The following is a 23561-nucleotide window of genomic DNA, read 5'->3' as shown; positions in this document are numbered from 1 at the left end:
TAGGCAGGCCGTGCGCGTGTGTTTGAGCAGTGTGTGTGTGTGTGTGTGTGTGTGCAGGTGTGTGTGTGGCTGTAAGTGGATAAAGTATATACTGTATTGCAGCTTTTCTCCACATGTAACATGACATTTCCATGGCAGAGGGCCCACGGCAGCCAGCTCGCTGTGACATTTCCAGCAACTGCTTCCACACACATGCACACAAAGTACATCTACGTTATTTGTTTCTAAACACGTAAGTGCAAGAACTGTACGGTGCAGCCATTTACCTGTGCAGTTTACTGTAAAAGCCATATTATTTGCCTTTGAAGTATCTGTCAGTACGAGATAGGAAAGACAAATAGAGGTAGCATTTAACTAATAGTACACATTACAGTTAAAGTAGCACTTTGTGGTGAAGCTGAGAGTAATGACTGTTTATAAGGGCAGCACACAGGTTATAAGGATGCAGAAGCTTTACATTATATGGAGGAGCATGAGCCACAGGATAGGTAAGGAATATGCACTTCGCTGCATTGATTTAGAAACAGTAAAAAATAAAAGCTTATACCCTAACCTAATTTGAATAAAAGACATGTTCTTACTTTCCTCTAAATTGTTACTTTTTTGCACAATAGGATTACAATCGAGTTGGCGTGAATTCATTACAGTAATCAAAAGTATTAGAAGTTGCTTCCAACTGTTTTCTTTCCAGAAAACCGTGCGTGGAGTTTAATAGCATTATTCAAATCTAAATTGCAGTACTGAAAGATTTGTATTTTATTTCGTAGCTAAAGCTTTATGTCCATGAAACATCAAGTATGATCTTTCACTAGATGAGAAACCTACAGAACAAAAAGCATGATCAAATGTTGTAACTTCAAGGATTATAAACTAAGCTACATGTTCAAACAAGAAAATGAAATTCTGATGAAATGTAACAGGAGATGTTTCGTTCAATAGCTTTTACAGAGGCCTAGTTCACCCCAGAAATTCCGCTGTTTGAGTTGTAACAAGACGATGAACCACTTGGTATTGTTAAACTACTACAATCCATGTAAAATGATGGTCAGGATGGAAGTGATCATCATCTCTTTACACTGATAGAACATCTTTGGCTTACTTTATTTGTAAGTGCTGTTGAATAATTTTCTGCAAAGCTTCGTACTAAGAAAGAGAAATGAAGAAATAAATCATTTGAATTCATTTTGTAGGGGAGGCAGATATTCGAGCTGGAATGTGATGCGGAGTTTACACTCATCAGTGGTGGCCATGGGTTCAAATTGGACCTCGTCCCTGAGCTCTACTACTCCCAACATTTCTCTCCTGAGATGTTCTATCACATAAAAGCAAATCTGGCCCCGAAAATAAAATTAAAGGTTTTGAAGGTGTCTTGGTTTATTGGATTTAGTCACTTAAGGTTCTGTATCTGGAAGCCATATTTAACATAAAAGCTTCTATCCATCTGAATCCTCGGAGAAAGGTTCCCTATGTGGAGGCGGCAGCAAAGATTCAGAAGTAAAAATAATCTGGGCATCAAAATAATTGTAAGGATGCCCAGACGCTTTGAGATTTAGGTGAGAAAAATTATCTTTCATTTTGTAGTTTGTGTGAACTGACCCTTTGATTTTGACAGGTTTGACTGCAGCAAAGAAAACAACATATGGGGGAGATAACAAGGACATCATCGTACCAGACTGAGAGAAATACAAATACATAAATGAATTCACACCTAACTGGCACATTCTTTCCTTTTTTTAGCTCAGCTCCTTCTGTGTGTGTTATCTATGTCTGCTCCATTAGTGAGCCAGGTGCCGTTCTCTTGTTAGAAGCCAAAATGAGCTGGAGAGCAACTCCATTGATTTCAATAGAAATGTGCTTACACTGGCATCAATATCACTGCACACTTCCGATTCTTCCCTTTAGAAGCTTCCCTCCTCTCTCCCCTTATGCCATCACATCCCTCCGTCTCTCCCCCTCCCCCTCCTCCTACTCCTTCATCCTTACAAGCTGCTGATGCAGGGAAACCCAGGGCTGCGCCAGAACTACCACAGCTTGGCTGCAGATTCCAGTTTTGCATCCCTTGGACAAGTATGAAAAAAACACTTAGCTCATTCATTTCACTATGATATGACGAAAGACAGAAGGGTTGAGGGGGATGGGCACTGAAATGGATACCTTTCGGCTAACATTAGCAATGTTTTTTTTTTTTTATCTGCTTGCTTTTAGGGTTTGTAGTGAAACGTATGTGCGGAGGTCTAATCAGATCAGGTATTGATTGGTCTTCATAGAGGGAGCTTAACGATCTCCCTGCTACTCTGTGATCTCTCACTGAAGGGATAGAAGAGAGGGAAGAACAGAGGCAGAGAGATAAATAGATGGAGGTCAGGGGTTAGGGTTTGACTGCCGTCTGTCTTTAGGGTCAAGGTTAGGCTGGCAGATGGCCGCTCAGAATCGATAGCAAGTTCCTGATCAAAGTTGACCCTCGCTGACCACAGGAATTATTTGATGGTGAAGGCAAATGCGCATTCACCACTCCAACCCTGATTGGTACAAACGCCTCTCAAGAGGTGCAGCTGTCAAGTCAACCTATGGAGCTGCGGACACAACTAGACTGGAAGTGACAAATTGTTCATTAAGTGGAAAGTTAATCTAAACTGCATCTCTACTTGCTTCCTATTGGGCAAAGATGGCAGCCTCGTCGAGTCCGCCGCATGCCCTGCTCATGACCAGCCCCAGCTCCAGCTCGCAGGCCCACAAATCCCATTTCACGCAAGCCACACATTTCTCGGCCACACTGAAAGCCGAGACAAAAGCCCGATCAGCACAGCTTCAGCTTTAGCATATTGTGCCCGCAATCATTGTGAAATCAGAGGAACAAAGCAAAGCGGAACTCTGCAGCACCCAAAACTATGCAGTAACAAACAAGAGACGTTTAAACTTAGGGTACATGAGGCTTCTTAGAGGAGGAGGAACTTACGGTCACTGTTTGTTGACAATCAGTAGCATCTATGATAGTTGATCCTTAGGGGGACAATGAAGACTAATCTGAAGCTAGAAATCTGGTCAAACTGACGATACCAAAAACTTTGCACGGTGACTCATGAATGAACCTGAGGCAAGTCTGCTAAAGCAAGTCTGTCTCATCTGTAGCCCCAATAACCAGAAAGTTGTGACATACGAGTCATCACCTGCCCACATCTGTATCTGACTGTATATTTACCAATTTAGCATATAGATGTTGTAGTACAAATAGAACTGCCATTTTCCTTAATTGACGAAAATATTTGGTTGTGGTTTAGATTTTTAACGGCACAATCAAAAATGCCAATAAATAAAATGGACACCCATGATTTTAGTAAAGTCTATTACACTGAATGTATGTTAGAAAGGGACATAGCCAACATGATGTCATCCATTGGTTTGTTGCTATCAGTGTAATCGCGCACTATAGGCCTTTGAAAATAATGCAGGATTGTGATACTGCCATATTAGCCTCTCTTGTAAACAGGCCTTCATGCAGGAAGTAATGCTGTTATATTAGCCTTTGTTGAGAAAGAAATTCTCAAAGTATCAAACATGAGCAAATTAACTCACATCAGGTTTAAATCAACACTTACAACACACTTCCAATGCTTGTTGATGTGTTTGTTAATGTGTGAGTGTTGGGTTAGTAATACTTTTGTGTGTGTGCAAACCATTGGACTCCACTTATTTCCCAGGATGCAGAGTTCTAGATGCCCACACAAACCACACACACACACACACACACACACACACACACACACACACACACACACACACACACACACACACACACACACACACACACACACACACACACACACACACACAGAGAGAAACATGCAGAGACACACACAGGGAGTGCCCTGGGCTAATGAAGCAGCCTGTAAGAAGCTACCTTCATTACATTCAATCCTCTGGACAGAGCCGGCAATTACATTGCTGCTTCCTACTGTCAAAGCTCACATGTGCGAACACACACATTCATGCACAAAACAGACACACACACACACACACACGCACACACAGTCACTTGGAAGTGTGTCCCTCTTCTCACGGCTAATGCTGGTTGAGGTTATTGTCAGGTGGAGTTCCAGCTTCTCCTCTTCTTATATGGACTTTTATTTTAACAAGGGCTATTTTGTTTTCCAACAAAAACTCCCCATAACCTTAAACTGAGACCCATTAACACATCAGCACATCTTCTGTGACGTCTCAGTCTGTCGCTGCCTCTCTATGTTGGAGCAGAAGGAGGCCTGGAGGCGGAAGTTGTGGTGGTGGGGGTCTAATAGAGTGCTTCACTTGCCATATTTCACACATCTCATCACTTATGCCACTGATACACACAAACACATACAAGTCAGTGCAGGGAAAACCAGGAGGCAGGCCCCTGGAGCATTCTGGGAGTTTTTTTTTTTTCAGGGATTGCATTCACTGTGATGCTGTTTAGGAATTTAAAACCTTTGACTTTCACTAACTCGTATGGAGAAAAAGAAGTCTCACTACTACTGACAAGGATACATGTAAATAAATTATGGTTATCACAAATGCGTCTCTCTATCCCTTAAGCCTGCAACCAACACTTGTTCTCATTATTGCTTAATCTGCTGTGTGATTTGACTCTTGGTTTCTATTTTAAATCTGTTTGGGATGTTCTCGCTGCCTCGCCGTTTCAACACCAACCACGAACCACAATGGGCTCGGGTTTGAGTCCTGCTCTGGGCCACAGTTTCATGTCATTTTATCCATGTCTTAACTCATTGTAATTGAGATCAATCTAGATGTCTGTTAGGATTTTCCACGAATTGTAACAAAGTAAAAGTGATAGTTAAGGCCACAAGTGAACAACTTAAGATTTCCGGCGAACATTTGTTTGAGACAGCATCAAATCCTCGTGTTTTTTTTCTCATATTGTTTCATATGAAAATATGATGTGGACAGTTCTGGCCCTTTCATGTATTCCCGCAAGCTAATAGGTGCCTCAAAAGACAGAGGTTCAGACAACAGATAAGAGTGTAAAATGTGCATCTATACAGCCAAGGCCAGAAAGGTTTGATTAACAATTACGCATAAAATGGTTAAAAATACAAATAACAAATGAACAAATAATTCAGTAGCAAGATTAAAAATCTTGACAAATCCTGAGATCCACAGCAAAATATAGCAATTAGGTGCTGCCGGCAAACTCTGAATATAGAATTCCATGCATGGGTCACTAGCTTTAAGACTTATTTGTCTCCATGAATCAGCTGCCATAAGTGAAGACAGAATAGAAAGGAACAGGTAGGGAAGTGAAGCAGAACAGAGCAAATTGAGTGAGAAGCTCGGTTACTCCACTGACTCACTCTTTCAAATGTACACAGTCATGAGCTCAGATTGAAAAAAAAAAGCAGTCATGCCCTTTTATAAGAACATAAATGATGCATAGGGGTAACAAAGCTGTTGAGGCAAGTCACGTCATGTCAATCAAAGCAGATCTTGTGTGGATGTGACAAGCATGTGCTGCTCTGATGTGTATTAACAATTGATTTCCAGGTGCCACGATCTGAAAGGGTTTTGTGGTTAAAAACAGAAAAAGCCATGACGTTGAATTATAGAGGAGAAAAATGGAAGCACACCTTGACCACACACACCAACACACACACACACAGATGCCGGGGCTGAGGTCGGCTATCAAAGGCACCTAGTTAGAGAGATGCAGCCCTCCTCCATTATTCACCTGAACATGCTCCCCTCGCTCCTTGGTTTATCCAGGGAGATGGAGTGAGTTGAGCGAAGACGGACAAAAAAACTTAAAAGAGTGAAAAAGGTGAACAGAAGTGGGGAAAAACAGACGGGGAGCTATGGACGAAAATAGCTAGCGAGAAAAGGGAGATGGTTTGAGATGAAATGCAATATAGAAGTGAAAAAATGAAGAGCAAGTATGTTATATTCATATCTTAAGTTTCAAGTCTTGTATGACTAAGATTCAGTTATAATTGATATGAATTGTGTGTGATATAACGGACACGCAATCTCCAATGAATTTCCCTCTATAGGCCAATGTAAAAATCCCAATATACATCATAAGAGCATTTACTATGCCAACAGGAAGTGAAAAGACAAGTTAAGTAGGGTAAGGGCATTAGTGATATAAACTAGCTTTGTGTAAAAAAATAAATAGTACATCGGTTAAGTTCCTTTTCCAAAAGCAGCAACAAAATATAGTATTTGAAAATCTGTGCGCTGTGATTTCATAAACTGAGCACATGGATTTGCATTGGAAGTCTGTGTGCACAGTTTATAAATCTGTGTGCACAGTTTGCAAATCTGTGTCCTTGATGAGGAACAAACATTAGCAATTAATTCTGTGCAGGATATCAGCACTCTCTCACTCGGGCATGCATTCAGTGTGCAGAGGCAGATGTGAGTTTAAACATAAATACCAACCCAAGTAAAAAAAATGCTGAAAAATATTCCTCTCCCAAAGGGGAGGATGACAAGAAAAGGTTGAGAAACACTGAACAAAACTACAGACGGCTTTAAATCTGAAAATTTCTCTATAGCAACTGCAACACAAAAAGCCATTTCAATGAAGAACCATCATCGACACTATAAGTAAAATTTGGACATTTCCCCCCAAAAATCCTCTCCCCACTTATCACCTTTGCATCTGTTGTGACAGAAAATATATCCCCAGACGATCACCAGACGGTGGTTTCCCAGGAGCTTGTGTCATACATATCAATCAACGCGTCACACCTCGACATGTCCGGTCTTGTGGCCCTCAGGAAGAATGAATGTTGGGAAGGACGGCAAGAAGTGACAAACCAATGGACACCCTGGCAGCGTGCCAGGACAGAGCTGAAGGGGCCTTTCCCAAGGGTGATGGCCAGAAGGCACAGAGCTACACACTGCTACAGCTGTGTTTCCCACCTTGACGGTAACACACATCTTTGTTCTTAAGAATGCCTTGACATACGTTTTCCTGTGTGATGATTCCAAACCACAAGCTTTGGTGTTGGGTGTTATTTAGATTTTTGACTAACATTTAAAAAGCTCTATTTTGCTATCAAACACATATTTTAGGAAAAAGCAACAGCCTTATAGTGCAATTTATTTACTTGTCATATCTTCCATTTGACTCGCTCTGTTTCTTCTGCCTCTTGTGTTCCAACCCGACCCTCTTCAAACTACACTTTGCTCTCTCTCTGTTTGGCAAACAACAACAAAATGTTGAAATACAGAAATGCTGAGTGATGTTGACATAAAGGAAGTTCCCTGTCTCTTCTTACACTGAGCTGAGATTTAATAGCTGTGGCACTTCATGGAAGATCTTAGAGGTAGTTCCCCTAAAAGGCCTCCGCTTGGCTGCCTCTTGCTGTCAAAGCTAATGTGGCCCATGGGGCGTCAAAATCTGACAGTTTTTCACAAGTTAGTTATTTGGCAGATTAATGCGTACATAACATGTTTAAAACAAGTATCAACAGTAAGTTAGCAGTAGCATCTTACAGTCATGTAAAAAAAAGTTTGATAAATAAAACCACATGTTGGCATTTGGTGACAACTATAAGCCTTTATGGTAAAGCTCAGAAAGAGTGGATAAAAAAAAGGAAAAAAGGTAAGAACACATTGATGAAATTAAAAAGGGATTAAAAAAAAGGTGGGTAAATGCTGACTTTTGTTCCAATGTTTGGCCCAACGTTTGGTTCAAATTCCAGAAAAAAAAGAGCTTCAGACCAATCAGAAGGCAACTGAAAGCCTTTTTTTTTTTCGTCCCAGCATTTTAAGTGCATTAAACTCAATGCTCCATGTGATGTGTGAGTGCTTTTGTCAGACTTGTCAAAGCTCCTCCACAGCAGAAAAAAAGACAACAGTTTTCAACAGCTGAGTAGTGCTACCTATGACCTAGTAAATCCATAATTCCTGAAGATCTGATAATGCTTATATCCATCATCAAAGAACGGTATACAATCAGAGAAAATCCAACTCAATGTCGAATTAAACTATGGCCCCTCAGGCCAAAATCTTTGCTATAATAGGCACATCTTTGTGTGCAACAACTATGCAGTATATGACTGTGTTCGAAAGCTATAGCAAATGAGCCATAAGGTTACATGTGCAGTGTTTTCCCTTGGTAAATCTGTTAAGGGTGGTGACCTGGGTCTCTGGCTCCCTGATGGGGGGGTGGAGTGATCTGCTATGATATAAAATGTGCACACAAAAAGCATAAATTATTCATTTTGACACTTCCATCTGTAGTGGTGAGAGGTTGCTCATTTCCACCCTAAAAGCTGTCTTAGAGTGGAAATAAGTAGAATGGTTATTATCAGGACATCGATGCTTGAAGATGTGACATTCTTCAGTTAAATGGTGAAAGAGATACATCTGGATTATCATTTAAATGTCATACATTGTTTAACCTAATAGATACTACTACTGTAGTTGTCAAGAGTGGTTAAAGCAGAATTAGATCAAAGAAGGACAAATAGATGAAGCTGTCCCTCAAATAAAAAATGATCAATGTATCTGATCCTTCCTATAAAGTAATATTTAATACTTCTAGAAGAGGATGAAAGCTTGTCAAGAAAACTGTAAAACCTTAAGCCTACTTAGCATCCAACCAGATATATCAACTCTGATATTTGAAATCTCAAAATGGTTAAGCACGTTGAGCATTGTACTACTGAGATTATTAGCATTGTGAGAACAGCCGCTGTATAGGATACGGAGCTCCCAGCCACATCAGCACAGTGATGGATGCTGGATACAGGCGAGCTGACCTCCCCTCTGAGTGAAACATGAGGGAAGTGTACGTTTCAGACACCTATTAGATGAGGACTGATAAAGACGTAAGGCGGCATGGCAGCACACAGGAGGGACACTGAAGAATCAATGACTTGACTTTTTTTCCCCATTTCTCTCTTCTCTTTTCTTCCTTGTCCCTCCCGAATCCTCGACTTCCTCTGTCCTTAATTAACACCTCAAACCGGGACACTTCCAGTGGCTGCGGACTACAAGAGTGACTCATCAGTTAAAACCCACAGCTGTATCTTTTATCTGGATCTCCATCGCCATCACTCAGCGGCCTCTTCTCCGCAGAGACTATCGCTGCTGCACAAGCAAGGAGGAGGGGAGGACACAATCGCTGTCTCTCAGAGAAGTGTGAAATACTGAACCAGTACAGAAAACCAGGAAGTGTCCTTTATCTTGAGGGAAAAATGTTCCTTGAATCAAGCTGTGAGTGTGTGTTTGTGTGTGCGCGCGCACACAGGTATTCAGTTATTTCAGTAGCATATGCTAGCTAGTGTATGCATGCTAATAGTGAAGACGCCAGTTTTAAAAAGCTAGCTGAGAAAATGGTCATAAATAGAACGCACCCCACCAGCAGTGCGGTATCGTCATTATTAATGATCTTTGAACTAAACCCAGCATCAAATACTTTCTTCATTGACAGTTCCCAATACTGCAAAATTGCTTAAAACGTTTGGGATGAACAAGTGAATTCACCTGAGAGGTTTCCCATCATATGAAATTAAAGGGATTGGGCTAACTTAAGTCGGCTCACTAAATATCAAACACTTGCTAAAAGGTGTTGCTTCTCCTTCCAGAAAAGTCTTTCCTGTTTATCACCAGTATGAAATATAGTAAACAATGGCTCCAAGCTCACATGGCTGTTTTTCTGCCTTACACTAAACAACACTACAATCCATTTAGGTCTTTTGCTTACTCCAAAAAATATTGAACGCTAGCTCCCTCTGTTTTTTTGGCTCTGCCGGCTTCCTGTGATTATCACCTCAAATGAATGACAGACTGTTACAATGCTTTGGGCCTGGAGGGAGTGGGAACCGACCAACTCTCCTACACCTACGCATTCAGTCTGGGAATACCAGGCAGCCCCGACGGAGCTCTTCTCTGGAGAGATGACAAGAGCTTACAAGAGTGGAGGAGACGCAGCTCCTCATTAGCCAAATACTGTCTGCCTCTTGTTCTTACCAGCATCACATTTATAGAGTATTTACAGTACAGGAGGATTATTTCTTTGGGCATAAAGAAGAGAGCAATGTGAGCAAAAGGGGAGGAGAGTCTCACACACTCTACTCCCCACTACTCAATGCCGAAAATAATTCCTTTGCAGAGAAGACTTAATTCACATTCTGTGTTTGTGCCCCTGCCTCGTGTTGTCTATTCTGGTCCGGCCATACCGCTGTCCACTGTCACTTGGCTGTGTGTGAGTGTGTGCACATGTGTGATGCAGAGAGAGGCAGGGGGAACAGACATAAAAGGGTTCATCCAAGTACTGCTACAGTAGGAGCCCCACCCAACACCAAAGAAAAATCCTTGTTCAACCACATGCAAATAAAAAGATCAAATATATTTCTAATCTTGTGATCATGCAAATCGTCCAGGTGCTTCCTTATTCTTTTTCAAAGCTTTTTGTCTCTAAGGTCATTGGGCTTCTATTGTGAGAAATACTTCTTCATTTTTGTAGTGCAAGCACGTCAAGGTCACAGTCCTGAAAAGATACTCCCTCTCATTTGGCTTTAAGATGATGACAAAAATACGTGAAGTTGATGACAAACATGAAGCATTTGTGTAAATTCAATTTGGTTTATGTTTTTCTTCTGCTCTAATGCTAACATTTTGCCTTTACGGTTTTTGGGATTAACTTGTTGTACATATTTCCACTTCTCAATGCAAACATGTCAAGGTCTAGACAGGCAGCAATAATAAACGTCTACAAAACAGTCCCACACAAAATGGCTTATTGTTTAAACAAATATATGAATTTAGTGAGAAATACAAAACAGGAACTAGCATAAACCCAATTCATGTGTGTGGTTTCTTCTTCTCTAAGTGTATCCCTCTCAAACTAGCATATTGTTGAACAGATGCCCACATATTGTTGCAAGGGAACACCCCAGTAGCAGCTTAGAGATGATTCAGCCACAGACAGACACAGAGAGTTGGGTCAAAGTATGAAAAAAAGAAGGAATAAACTCATGCTAGTGGGTAGACACACGCCTGGGGCTCTCTGATTCCCATCCAGACCACGTATCTTTATACCACCAGTGAACCGAATGTTAACATCTATTTTGTGTATTTTGTTATGCTGGCATGATGTAAGCTATGGCAGGATGTTACGTTTGTCTGTCTCAGAGTCAACAGAGGCTAAAATGGAGAAGATGAATAATAGCGTTGTGATGCTAATGGAAGCACATGGACAAGCTAGCGGCCATCAGGGAGTTAGCAAAGACTTCACATAATGGCCAGGTGGGCTAAGTGGTCCTAAGGCATTTTATTGAGGCTCTGGTACATTTAAAACTCAAGTTCCTTTGAACAAGCAACTTCTATTTGATCTTAAAGGCAACATTTTTTATTCTTTTTTCTTTTTTCACAGTTTGAAAGGCCATCATCACTTTGCTAAGTATCAAAACCCCAGTTAGCTTTAATAGCCTTTGGACTGCTTGGTGCTCATTCCGATACACTCTATAAAAAAACTCATATAGTCCAACTTTTTTTTTTTTAAACATTTGATATTTTTAACGTTTATTTATTTTGATGTCTATTTTAATGCACCAAAAACAAAAAGAAATGCTTTTAGGTGTAAACCTACTTTTACAATAAACCCTATTTTGATTCGCGAAAACAACATAAACGGATGTATATAGTTTAACCCTCTTAGGTCGGTGGTAAAAATACATCCATACAAAAATATAAAAATAAAAAATACATCATTTGTTTACATCAACTTCACTAAAAAAAAATCCCAACCACTTGAAGACAAGCTGTCATAACCTCTTGAGCAAGTAGAAGTCAAGATATAATTTGAATTTCACACAAAGATATGTTTAGTCCACATACTGTACATTTTTTGAAATATGGTGCTGTTGATGTTGTGCGGTTGATGTGTTTCCGGGTATTTCTTTCTCATAAAACGAACGGAAAAGTGATGAACCTGCATGCCTAAACAAGTAGAGAGGCCAATAGTGAGAATTGCTTTGTATCATGTGTATATGGACAACCGGTTTGACGAGGAAACAAAGAGCTTGTCCCCGCTTGATACAGCGCAACATTCTTTTCTGGCGCTTCTTTCTGAAACAGCGATGTAACGTAATAACACAAGTAATACTGAAGACAGAAAAGAGAAACCGAAAAAATCCAAGCATCAAAATGCAACAACGATTAAACGTCCGCCAAGTCCTCAATCTATTTTAACAACTTGGAGAAGAGGAAGATTCTTGCAACTCATCTTTAGCTTCAGAGAGTGAGGATAGCAACGAAGCAAACACATCGATGGTATTTAACCCCTCCAAGATAGGTATATCATCATAATGCATGACATATTTCAATCCCATGCTCTGTGTTGGTCCTAAAGAGCTACTGCATTTTGGATCAGCTTTTTTTTTTAGACAAATCTGAGAAATCTTCCTTCAATATTCCCCACAGAAAATGCTGATATTTCCAAACACATTAGCACAGAATCCTGAAGTAATACTTTTGACATTTTTGATGACTCCATTCATGTAAAATGTACTACAACGAATATCTTCATGTCATACAGAATGTCACTGTCTGATGGTGTTACAACTGTGATTATAGCTTCCTTTAATTGTGAAAACCACATGGACTAGACGCTAGATTGAGTCATTCAAGAAGACACAGCGAGAGGAGATTGCTCCATAATGTGGCAGCCTCCCACGCCATGCGCTGTCAGATGACGGCATCTTTTTGGTCAAGGTGCTCTGGCATGCTACGACACTTCTTGCTGACTTGACTCTTGTTTCTGTGCTTAGCCTCTTTAGTGCCTGAGCGGCTAAGGTGAGCTTGGGACAACCTCCAGAGATTAAATTATGTGGAAAAGCAGATTAAATAGTTATTATCCCATCTGCAGCCAGACAAGTACACACCCACAAGGAGGCACATATACAGGTCCGCAAATCCACACATGTACGTTTACCCGCGGTGATTCAAAAGGGGAACACACAAACACACTCAAGGACTACTAATTCACATCTTAAGCTTTGGAAGTCCCACTTTGTTCTTTCTATAAGCATGTTTACTTTCATTATGAGCGCCTGTCAACATGTGTTTTACACATATATTACACATATATAACACATATATATAATACAAATGTTGCTGCTCTTCACCCAATACGTTTCCTATTACCGCAGTCCAAAAAAAATGCACACGTTTAAAAAATGCCCCATACTCCGCCAAAACAAAAGCTCCCACTCTGCTCTACTGGGAGTCACAGAATAAGATGGATATGAATGTGGTTGTTTTGGTAAGCCTGTCTGCCAGTTAATTCATGTCTGTTTGATAGACGTGCAAGTTTAGAAAACCGCCCACACGTCTGTACTTCTATTTTTTGTAACAATCGAGGGAGATGGAAAATTAGGAGAAGAAAATGAAGACACAGAGAGAAATAAAGGTGTAAAAAACGTTTGCTGTCTGTCGCAGGGTTGACCTTTTCCTGAACTGGCTCCTGGAGTTAACACACATGTTAGCAGCCGACATCAATGGGGCTTTCTATTGACTGTGAATCAACACACATCGTAGAGCATCTGTGGCCCATGCATGGAGAAGGCTGCAGTATAACAAAACCGTATGGTCATATACACCAGGTTTATGAAGAGTAAATATCTTTGAAGGACCTTCTCTTTTGTTTCCTGTGTGAGTGATCATGGGCGGTATAAATAAATCATAGCTATATTTGGGGTTGGGAGAATTTCCATCCAAAGCTCATTATTAGTGTTCTCTTAAAAAAGCAGAGTCACATGCATGTCACACAAACAGAAAAAAATCTGCATCTGTGAGTCCAACATTTGGTATCGTACCTGCATGGTTCTAATGTGTGCTGATAATTTCTCCCAGTTTGGGAGTTTAATATGAATCATCATATCATACATGTATTCAATTTGCTAAATCAGATAAGCAAACTAGTACTTCTGCAAGGCAGTAAATGTCTGGCAGCAATTTATCTTTAGAGGCTTTGTTGTTTGTATGGTCACAAATGTGAGGCCTGTGTCCATGCACACATATATTTAGTAATGAATGCAGCAGTGCGTGTGTGTATACCTGAGTGTAAGGTACCCGAGGCAGGCCCAGGGAGGGAAACTCAGGACAATTAAAACTCAACAAAATAAAAACAAGGCAGATAGTAACAGGGCACTCGTGATGAATACCCACATGCAGGTAGAGAGGAAGAAATAAAACACACACACACACACACACATACACATAACAACAGGCAGAGCACAGCAGGAGCAGCTTTCATCCACAGCTAACAAAGGTCACATTTAGTGTGACATGTTTGACAAGTGACAGCATGCTCATCCCAATTATCCTGTTTCAAGATTTCTACCTCCTCCCTTACCTTGTAGGTAAACTCACCTCTTTTTTAAGCATTCCAAGAAAAGCATTATTTCACACAAACACACAAACACACACATCCACACATCCACACTCGGTCATGTCAATCTCACCTCCCTGCTCCGTGTGTCCAGGGTCTAAACAGAGACGTCCCCTGGGCTCTGTCACTTGTCTAGAGAGATGTGGGGCTAAGTGATGGAGGAGAGTGGAGCCTAGGTCTCATCCAACCCCTGGACTGAATGCAGGAGTGGACTGCTGACCTTTGACCCCCACAGGAAGGAAGGAGATTGAGCACTGCTCCAGCCTCTATTAGCATTCTGCTCACACATCAAGCTCGCTGCACGAACACTGGTGGATGCAGAAGACTGAGGTGTGGCAACTAAAGGTTCTGCATTTTAAGAGAGGGAGAGATGGAGCCAACCTGAATATCTGGAGCGTTGCATCCTCATGGCAGCACAGCAGGGGAGCTTCGGCTGTCAAAACCCATCATGTCACAAAAAATAATATCACAGGAGTGCTATGAGTAATCCTGCTATGATTAAATTCTTAAAAGGCTGAGGGTCAAGCAAAAACCTGGCGACTTAAAGCCACGCTGCACTGATTTCCTTCCATTTTGGGGCTTTTTTTTCCATGACAGTGCAGGTCGTCCTACTCCAAACGCACAAATCCATGAACAAGACAAATACATTTGTTTGTTGTATGCCTCAGGAATTATCAACACTGCATTGCCAGATTGCACTTTGGGAAGACAGAGAGGGAATTTGATGACAGAGTGAGAATTTAACCCTTCTAATGTGGCAATAACCTTCACATGGCAATAAAAAACCACAACATTGAAAAATCCAATCCAATACAGCATCCGCCTCAAAACTTCTCATTTTACAGCCACCAATAGTGATGAAATGGGTAAAAACTGACGTGAGTTCAGCTGACTAAGGGTCAATCACCTTAAAGCCACCACTGATTTTGTTCCTTTTTTCAGCTTATCTTTTTTTTTTTAACACAGTTAGCCAGCTAACTCCAACCACACACATTAACACGAACTTGACAAATATATTCCTGTCGGATCAGATGTATGTCTAAATATGCAGGAATTGTCTACACAACACAGAGAGATTACACATTGGGAATTAAGTTGAGGATTCTGATGACACGCAGAGAAATTAACTCGTCTGATGTGGCAGGACCTCCGCTTGTTCAAAAACTAAAATATAACTCTTAAAAACGTCCAACCCTGACCACTTTCTTCCACATGTCCCTAAAATTACTTATCAAACACTAATTTCAGCTCTTACATATAGTGATAAAGAGGACAAAAGTTTCTTGAGATAGGTTTTTCCTCCTCTGCCTCCCTGGGTGTTTCTATCTGATGCAGTATTTACTGTGGTAGGGTCAGTACCGCACTGATTTGTGAGTGACGCTGGATTTCAGCACCACGGACAGCGCTCTACCTCTCTCGGAGTGAAGCAGCGGAAGAAGGAGGAGGGATGGAGAAGGAGAGGAGATGACGGGTGCTTGTGGTGTTGCTGTTGTTTGGTTGGTAAAGGGGGTTTCCCTGGTAGATTTCAGGAGATATTCTATCTGTACAGTCACTCCTTCATCGCAGTCATATACGCGTCGTACACCACCTCCTCCTTCTCAGTGCTGGATTTTCCACACAGAGGAATACCGTATGTGTGAGATCATGGCTTTCATGAAATATTGATCGAGCGAGCCTCACACACAGGATGGACAGAGAGAGAGAGGGGGGGGGGGGGGGGTGTAGAGGGGGGGTAGAGGGGTATTCCTCTGAACAGCCTTTATCATGCATCCACCCATCACCTCCATCATCAGCGCCCTCCCTCCTCCAAAAAAAGTGTTTAATTTACTTTCCGATCATGGCAACCACCGCTGGATTCGCCTCGACGATCAGAAACATGACAAAGCAATACGCTATACACACATGCACGCGCGCACACTTCACATGCGCACACACACACACACACACACACACACACACACACACACACATGAAGGCCAGATCTAACACCATCCGCTGCTTCAGAGCTGCACATCGCATCCAAGGCGCATAACGTCTGGAGCGGCGAGAGACATCTCTTCGCTTTTGGAGGAATGTCAGAAGGATTTACCCGCGTGTGCGTGTGTGTGTGTGTGTGTGTGTGTGTGTGTGTGTGAAGTGTGTGTGCACATGCCTGTATGTGTGTGTTCAGCCAAACCGAGCAAGAGCCGCAATCATGTGTCATCATGTATAGCCTTGCTCAAACACAGGCACTGTCATTCACAAAAAATAACGCCACATCCAAAGTCTGCGCGAATTTCTGTCATTTTTCTGACATCATCTTAATAGGCCAAGAATGCGCTCATCATCATCATCATCACTACCACCACCATCACATCCACCTTCAGCAAACTGTCGCGAGCAACACTTCAAAAAATCGCTGTGGTCAGATGTGGTGTCAATAATCTATCGCCCGGGCATCTTCAGCAGTCGCACAACACACGGTCAGCTGTAATTTCCAGCTCTGACAAGCAGATAGGGACATGAATTATTCAATACACATAAACTGAGCTCCTCTTTTGCAGCAGGGGAAAACGGCTCGACAAGGCATCTACATGAAGCGATGCAGAGATCACATTCAGACCGCTTTAGAAGATTAAAAACCGGGGTGGAATTTCCGCAAAATGCATCCTGGTCAAGGATAGCTTTAAATCAGAGGCTGCACACCACACCAGAGAGCGAGAGATGCCGCCGCCGCTACTGAAAAAGCAGCCGACATGTATGAAGATCCAAGCGGACAGCCGGCGGGAATGAATCCATGGACATGTGAGCGAAATGTAAAAGAGCCTATGGGTATTTCTGCGCTTACCTGTCAAGACTCCAACCCGGATTTGGTGGTCGTGGTTCGTTAAAATCATCCCGTCTGACGCCATGTTCAGCAGCGCTGTCGCCCGCACCGAGAACTCACGGCAGGGCCCAGAGCCGATCACATCGAACTTAGAGAGAGGAGAGAGGGAGGGCGGGGGGGGGGGGGGGGGAGGAAGAGGTGGAAGGGAATGGAGGAGGGCTGAGATACAGCAAAAAAAAAAAAAAGAAATTGTCAGACAAAATGAGTAGAGCGCGGAGCTGATCATCGGGACACCTACAGATAAGCGGGCAGGATGCGGGGGCCGTTTAAACCGCACACATTACTCAACTGGACGCCTGCCACGGTAGTAGTGTGGATTCCAGATTAAGTCTTATGGAGACCACTGTTGGTTTCCTGTAAAGGATTTTAGGTGAAACTGACAAGCAGACGACACTCACTTTTTTTTCTCATGTCATGTATTTGATTTCATTTTTGGAGCTAAAATTGTAGATCTCAGGGGTTTCAATTTTAATCCGGAAGCAGATGAAAAAAAGTATGATGTCTCCAATCTAAACCGAATCCTCTTGGGGCCTCATAAAATCCCCCACCTCCCACCTTTCATGAGATGTACCCCTGCTTCTAGAGATTAAAGGGGACCCCCTTTATAGAACCCCAGAGATGTGTTGGATATACAATGTAGAGACAAGAGAAGATCACAGTCCAACCTGTAAAAATGCAACCACATCCCGGGGCAAAAACAACCCCACCGCTTCTATTCATAGACTGGCTGCACGCTTCCACTGTGTATAATTTGTCTTGTTTATTCTCATGGAAAAAAAGCCCATCCTCCAGCTTCTGTTGGGAATCTATCAATATACATAATTCATTAACACACATACTAGAGCACAGTAACCGTGGCAAGAAATGGTGCAACTCTTCAAGGTTGACTGGATCACTTCAATAGCATTGTCAGGTTTGTGTTCAGTGGCCCAACCAAAAGAAGTGTGACTCTTTCCCTACTTTTTTTGGCTACCAGCTCCCCTTACAATTTGTGTTGTAATAAGCTAAAAGAGGTGTGTATCAGCCAAGGACAGGTAAAACACTTTCAAGGTGTTATGATTTCTCTAGGCCCTATACCTGTGCTTATTTTCCATGCAGTGGATCTTTATCTTCAGCATCATTATGGTTTTTATTTCTTCCTGGCAGTCATTTTGAATCAATGCATCTTGAGAATCAAGAGGAATGAAGATTTTCATTTGTGGTACGTTTTGATTCATTGGCTAACGTGCACAGATCAGCTGCTTGCTCAGCAAGAACTGCACAGTTGTGAAACCTCAGTTCTGCGTTTTTCTCACAGGCAACAAACTAGCTGATTCTGACTTACGTCTTTATATGCATTAATACAATGAAAAGCATTTGTTTTAAACATTTCTTACCACACCTTATATGAACAAAAACAACGTTCTAATTAAAAGGATTGTCCAAAATCACATTTTCCAACCATCTATTTATAAAACAGTGATTTTTACTATGTAACTATCTGACTATATTTCCATAGTCAGATAAACATTGTGAAACAGTTGCAAATAAGATTGATAATCTCTACAGTATATTGTTTTTTCCCCCTTCAAATACCCTCTGCTGCGGGGGAGTTGTCAAACAAGCAAAGGTGGACTTAACATCGCATTAAGATAGGTAATGGGGTGAAAGAGCGAGTCTGACTCTGTCCACGAAAACAAAGCGATCTTCCAGCACTTAAGGCATTTAAACTATCTGGTGTTGTTTTTTTTGTTTTTTGTTTTTTGTTCATGTATTTGTTTAATCTGAGAAAAAGTTGGAAAACTTCTCGTTAAGATGTTATGAAAGGTTGTGCATTGGAGCATTTCTTGACCACACCCAGGACTAAACATAAGTTGACCGCAAACAAACAAACAAAAAAGCAAAAAAGCAGTTCTCCTTGGAAATCAAAAAAATGTCCTGGATCAAACGCAGACTCTGGGTTGGGTCAGACCTGTAACTATCATACCCAACAGCAATGTCATGTTGTTCTAAAACCCCCTTTAGTTCAGTGGTACATTAGAACAGCAAGCTTAGAAGCAAAAACAAAGAAGGTTTTTGAAAATGAATCACTTGAGAGAATTTTTTTTTTTTTTAAATTGGAGAACTAGTACTGTACTTTCAATCCATGTGGTGATGTACGAAAAGGGGTCTTGCTCCCATCACAACATGTAGCATCCACATCTGTCAGCCTGTCAGAGATGAGAGGCCTCAGTGCTAAACAGGCCCTGTTAGCATTTTCAAGCAGCTTGCACAGAGGTGTTTTACATGCATGGGAGCCTGTGCAGATACATGCAAAGACACACACTTGCTCATACAATGCAAACAGACACTCACTCACAAACACACACACACACACACACACACACACACACACACACACACACACACACACACACACACACACTGCATGGTCCAGAGCTGGCAAGCTTCCCTGAAAGAATGGAATTCCCTCGTTGGAGTGGAGAGGAGGAGAGAGGAGCAAGATGTATGGAGGAGGGAGGGAGTGGGGCATTGGCTGAGGACTTCGGGGACCCCATCTGGTGAGTAGAGGACTGTGTTTATTTAGTGTGAGAGTGTGAATGCTTGTGCACAAGTGCGCTATATAATGACTGAGTAATTACCCCAACGTCAGCTGAGCTGCTCGCTTCATGGATAGGTGATGAGGAGGCGAGGGGCCATCGCTCTCCTCTTCTCCCTCCCCATCCATCACAATAATAAGGGGAGCCCCAGCAGACGGAGGGAGCTGTAAACGTATGCCTCCACATCTTCGTTGCAGAACCAGGAAACCCCTTTTGTTTTTCCCCAAGACTCCAGATGCAGGAGAGTGGGGAGGGTGGGAGGGGCAGCCAGGGGATATCAGCTTTCTTTGGGTGTTTGTGTTATGCAACACTAGAGGCATTTAAGCCCCATTTTTCAACTGCTGGGACATGTGGCAGAAGGTGGAATCTCCTCCAAAACTACATAGAAAGTAGACATCCACTACATCAGGCCTTCATGTAAAGGAGCTGGGCATATACTTTTCTTATGGCTGGCATCTGAAGCAAGGAATTTAATGTATGCGTCTTTGAAATCTAACAAGAGATACAGAATGTTGTTTCACATCTGTGTTATTTACTACACGTTTAGTATTATTAAGTGTATCGTCCTGATTTCCTCTGTTGTGTTTCCTGTGTCAACACATTTTATTTGAGAATTTTCGTGATGTGCTTAAAAAACAGATGTAACTAATGAATAGGCGAAATTTAATTATAAAATGTGTATCCTATATTGGGCTGGATTTTGCAAAGTAAACTGATCAGGATATTGCAATTGGATTGGTTCAAATCATCGCCATCCGTGGCTCGAACGAGAAAATGAATCCTGAAATCATAATGGATGAGATCATCTAGTTTGGGCTTTTCCTGGACCAAACATCCAGCACATTTGTTTGAGAGTACTGGGAAGGAGTAGGAAAGCTATGATAAAAAAATATCTGGATCACTCTGATTCAGAGGAAACTTTTTAAACTTCTTTTTTTCCCAATGTTGAATACGTGGTGGCAGTACTGGACTGAACTCCTTAAAGGTCCAGAATCTTCCCCCAGACCATTACCTGAACCGTGCTTTACATTGATGCAAACACACAGCACACAGCTCGCAATTCAATCGGCAGCAGACATCACAGGAGATATTTTTAGACACTGTTTAATTACTTCTATCTCTTGACTTTCCCCTGATGTCTCTGGACACTTGAACAAGGTTGCAAAAAGGTTCATATCCATCCATTTATTCTCATAAAGCACGCAGGACATGGTTGCCAAAGAGCCATAAAGCTTTACCTCCACTCCAATGAGCCAAATCGTGCACCCATTCCTAAAAAGACAACACCAGGCTGCGCTTGTTAAATGCATGATAAAGCTGGTGCAGAGTTCTGCAAAGTTACACGTGTCTTTATTGCACCTGAACATTTTATATAGGTCAGATATTTCCTTGAATACCAATTAACATTTCTGGTGTGTGATTAGCCACTAGTGGATCAGTTTTTGTATCTGTTATCTACAGTGACTGTGGCAAACAAGCCTTGTTACTCCTCTAACCAATCATATGCTGTCTTGGAGAGGTGCCCTGCTTATGGTGGCAGGCTGCTCTTAATTAAAACAAGAAAAAAGTGCAAGAAAAAAACAAGAAAGGGAAACTTACCCTGGAGCTTATTTCGAAATTATCCCATGATGCCTTTCTTCAGAATACCTGACTAAATCTGGCCTCGGCTGAAGAGGAGAAGAGGGAAAAAAAGCTAAACAATTATCCATCTGCGAATAAGGAGCAGACACTAAAACCAAGACTGCTGGGGACAAAGCCCCCTTTTTCTGAGTCAGTAATTAGGAAACAACATGGCGAGGATGGTTCGGAAGAGTCAGAGGAGGGGTGGATGACACCTCTGGTCTTTTGAGGAGACAAAAAAATAGAGGGATGAGTGACGAGAGAGAAGAGAAACAGGGAAGAAAAGAGGGAGCAGACATGAGAAGGAAGGGAAAGTGTGTGTGTGTGTGTGTGTGTGCGTGTGTGAGGCAGCGGTCTGATGAGTGCGGGATCTCTGCCGACTCCCACCACCATTACAGCAGCGCAGAACACAGCCCCGGGGCTTTGGAATCAAACCCATTACATCTGATACTGGATTTCTCTCCCTCTCTGAAGTAATGCAATGTGGACTCAGCTTCCTCTAAAGCTGGCCAGTGTCGCATAGCATCGCTGCGCAAAGAGCTGCACCACAAGGAAAAAAGAGGACAGGGAGGAGGAGGAGGAGGAGAGTATGGGCCTGAGAGTCTGAAGAGAAACTGAAGCCGGAGGGGTCATTCCATATTTCCATTTTTGTTTAAATACATTGAAACACGAGGTTTGCTGTCTCTAATAACACAGAATATAGAGGACTATGAGCACATAAAGAGGCCTTGGTATATGTTTATACAGGAGGCCTTGTAGTCCATTTGCATAATTAACAGACTGGCATTTGAAAAAGTAGAATGTCAGCACAAACAACCTTGGACACCAAACTACCCCGGGTCATTTTTTTCAGCCGTGTAATTGGCTCCTAATGCAGAGGAGTTAAACATAGAGATTTTCTGCCCTTAAAGCAAAAAAAAAAAAAAAATCCCCTTTTGTTAATGGGCTCAGCACTCCTGGAATCCTGCCAGTGATTATCAGTCAGCTTGGACTTTTGAAAGTTTAGGATAGGATTATTATTTGTGTCAAAAACATCCCTTTCCTCCTTCAAATCAATTATATACCCTTATATGTCTGCCATGAGACGATTCCTTCAGATTCAACAGAACTGTAAGAAATGATGGTTGAAAAAAAGGGTCTAAAAAACGTGACGTGTTTTGGCTGCACTGTGGCAGCTAGCAGTGAAGGGAACACGTCCATCCGTCTCTTCCCCTCTGCCGTATCTGTAGTGACACGTCTGATGTAATGTTTGTGTAAGCGACCATACTCTCTGTGGCTGCGTCGCTGGCTCTGCAGATCATGTCTGTACTGTGTGCTCAACACATCTCATTTGACGGCTACATGCAATCTCAGGCAAATTGGCAGCATATAGAATGAAACTTTATGTAGGGCAGAACATAAAGCGGATCCACAGCCAGCTCGAGTTTCTTGAGTTTGTGCAACAGCATAAGTTTTTTTTTTTGGCACTATGGGATCACTCTAAGAGAGTTTCTTTATTAAGCCTCATAGGGAAATGGTCAAAAGTTATATAATATGTCATTAATGTTGAACATTTTGTTCCAGATCTATTCAAGTCACATTCATTTAATTTCAAATACTGTAAAGAGCTTTATTTATAAGCTTGCAAACAAGGTTCAATCAACACATTGCTTGCACTGAATATTCCATTGTAGATAAACTAAACTCTAAATACCCTCTGAATAACAATGTTAAAATGTGATCTTTTTCAAGCAAACAGTCATGCATGCAGGCTATGATACAAGCATTAACATAAACATCAACCTGGAGGTTGAGGGTTTGATCCCCAGCTGATGTGTCTTTGGACAAGACACTTAACTGCTTAACTGCTCCTGCTTCGTCAGCTGCGCATGAATGCATATAAAGGAGATTAGTTCGAGCTGATGTTCTCCCTACGAAGCCGTCAGTGTGTGACTGTGTAGGTGTGACATGTGGTGTAAAAGCATTTTGAGTAGTCTGAAGACTAGGCTATATAAGCTTAAGTCCATTTTCCTTTGTTGCTGAACTTATCATACTTTTATATTTAAGGAACATTTAAGCTTCTTATTTACGTTTTATTGTGATATTGCCTTTATGTTTT

The 23561-nt window shown here is 41.7% G+C and overlaps 1 protein-coding gene across 10 annotated transcripts in view; it reads right to left on the bottom strand.

Annotated features, from left to right (window-relative positions):
* Positions 1 to 17378, bottom strand: part of gphnb (gephyrin b) — a 98513-nt gene extending 81135 nt beyond the window's left edge. For 9 of the 10 annotated variants that reach the window (XM_079351470.1, XM_079351474.1, XM_079351475.1 and 6 more), the window contains exon 1: positions 17226 to 17372. In XM_079351470.1, the coding sequence (XP_079207596.1) occupies positions 17226 to 17289 (64 nt within the window). In that variant the 5' untranslated portion in view covers positions 17290 to 17372. Of the gene's footprint in view, positions 1 to 17225 lie in introns of all 10 variants that reach the window. The other variant, XM_079351471.1, reaches the window with a different exon arrangement.
* Between the last annotated feature and the right edge of the window lie 6183 nt (positions 17379 to 23561).

The sequence above is a fragment of the Symphodus melops genome (genome assembly GCF_947650265.1).
Source record: "Symphodus melops genome assembly, chromosome: 1".
NCBI lineage: Eukaryota > Metazoa > Chordata > Actinopteri > Labriformes > Labridae > Symphodus > Symphodus melops.
The sequence above is the reverse complement of the archived record's forward strand: the minus strand, read 5'-3'. Positions and strand labels throughout refer to the sequence as shown.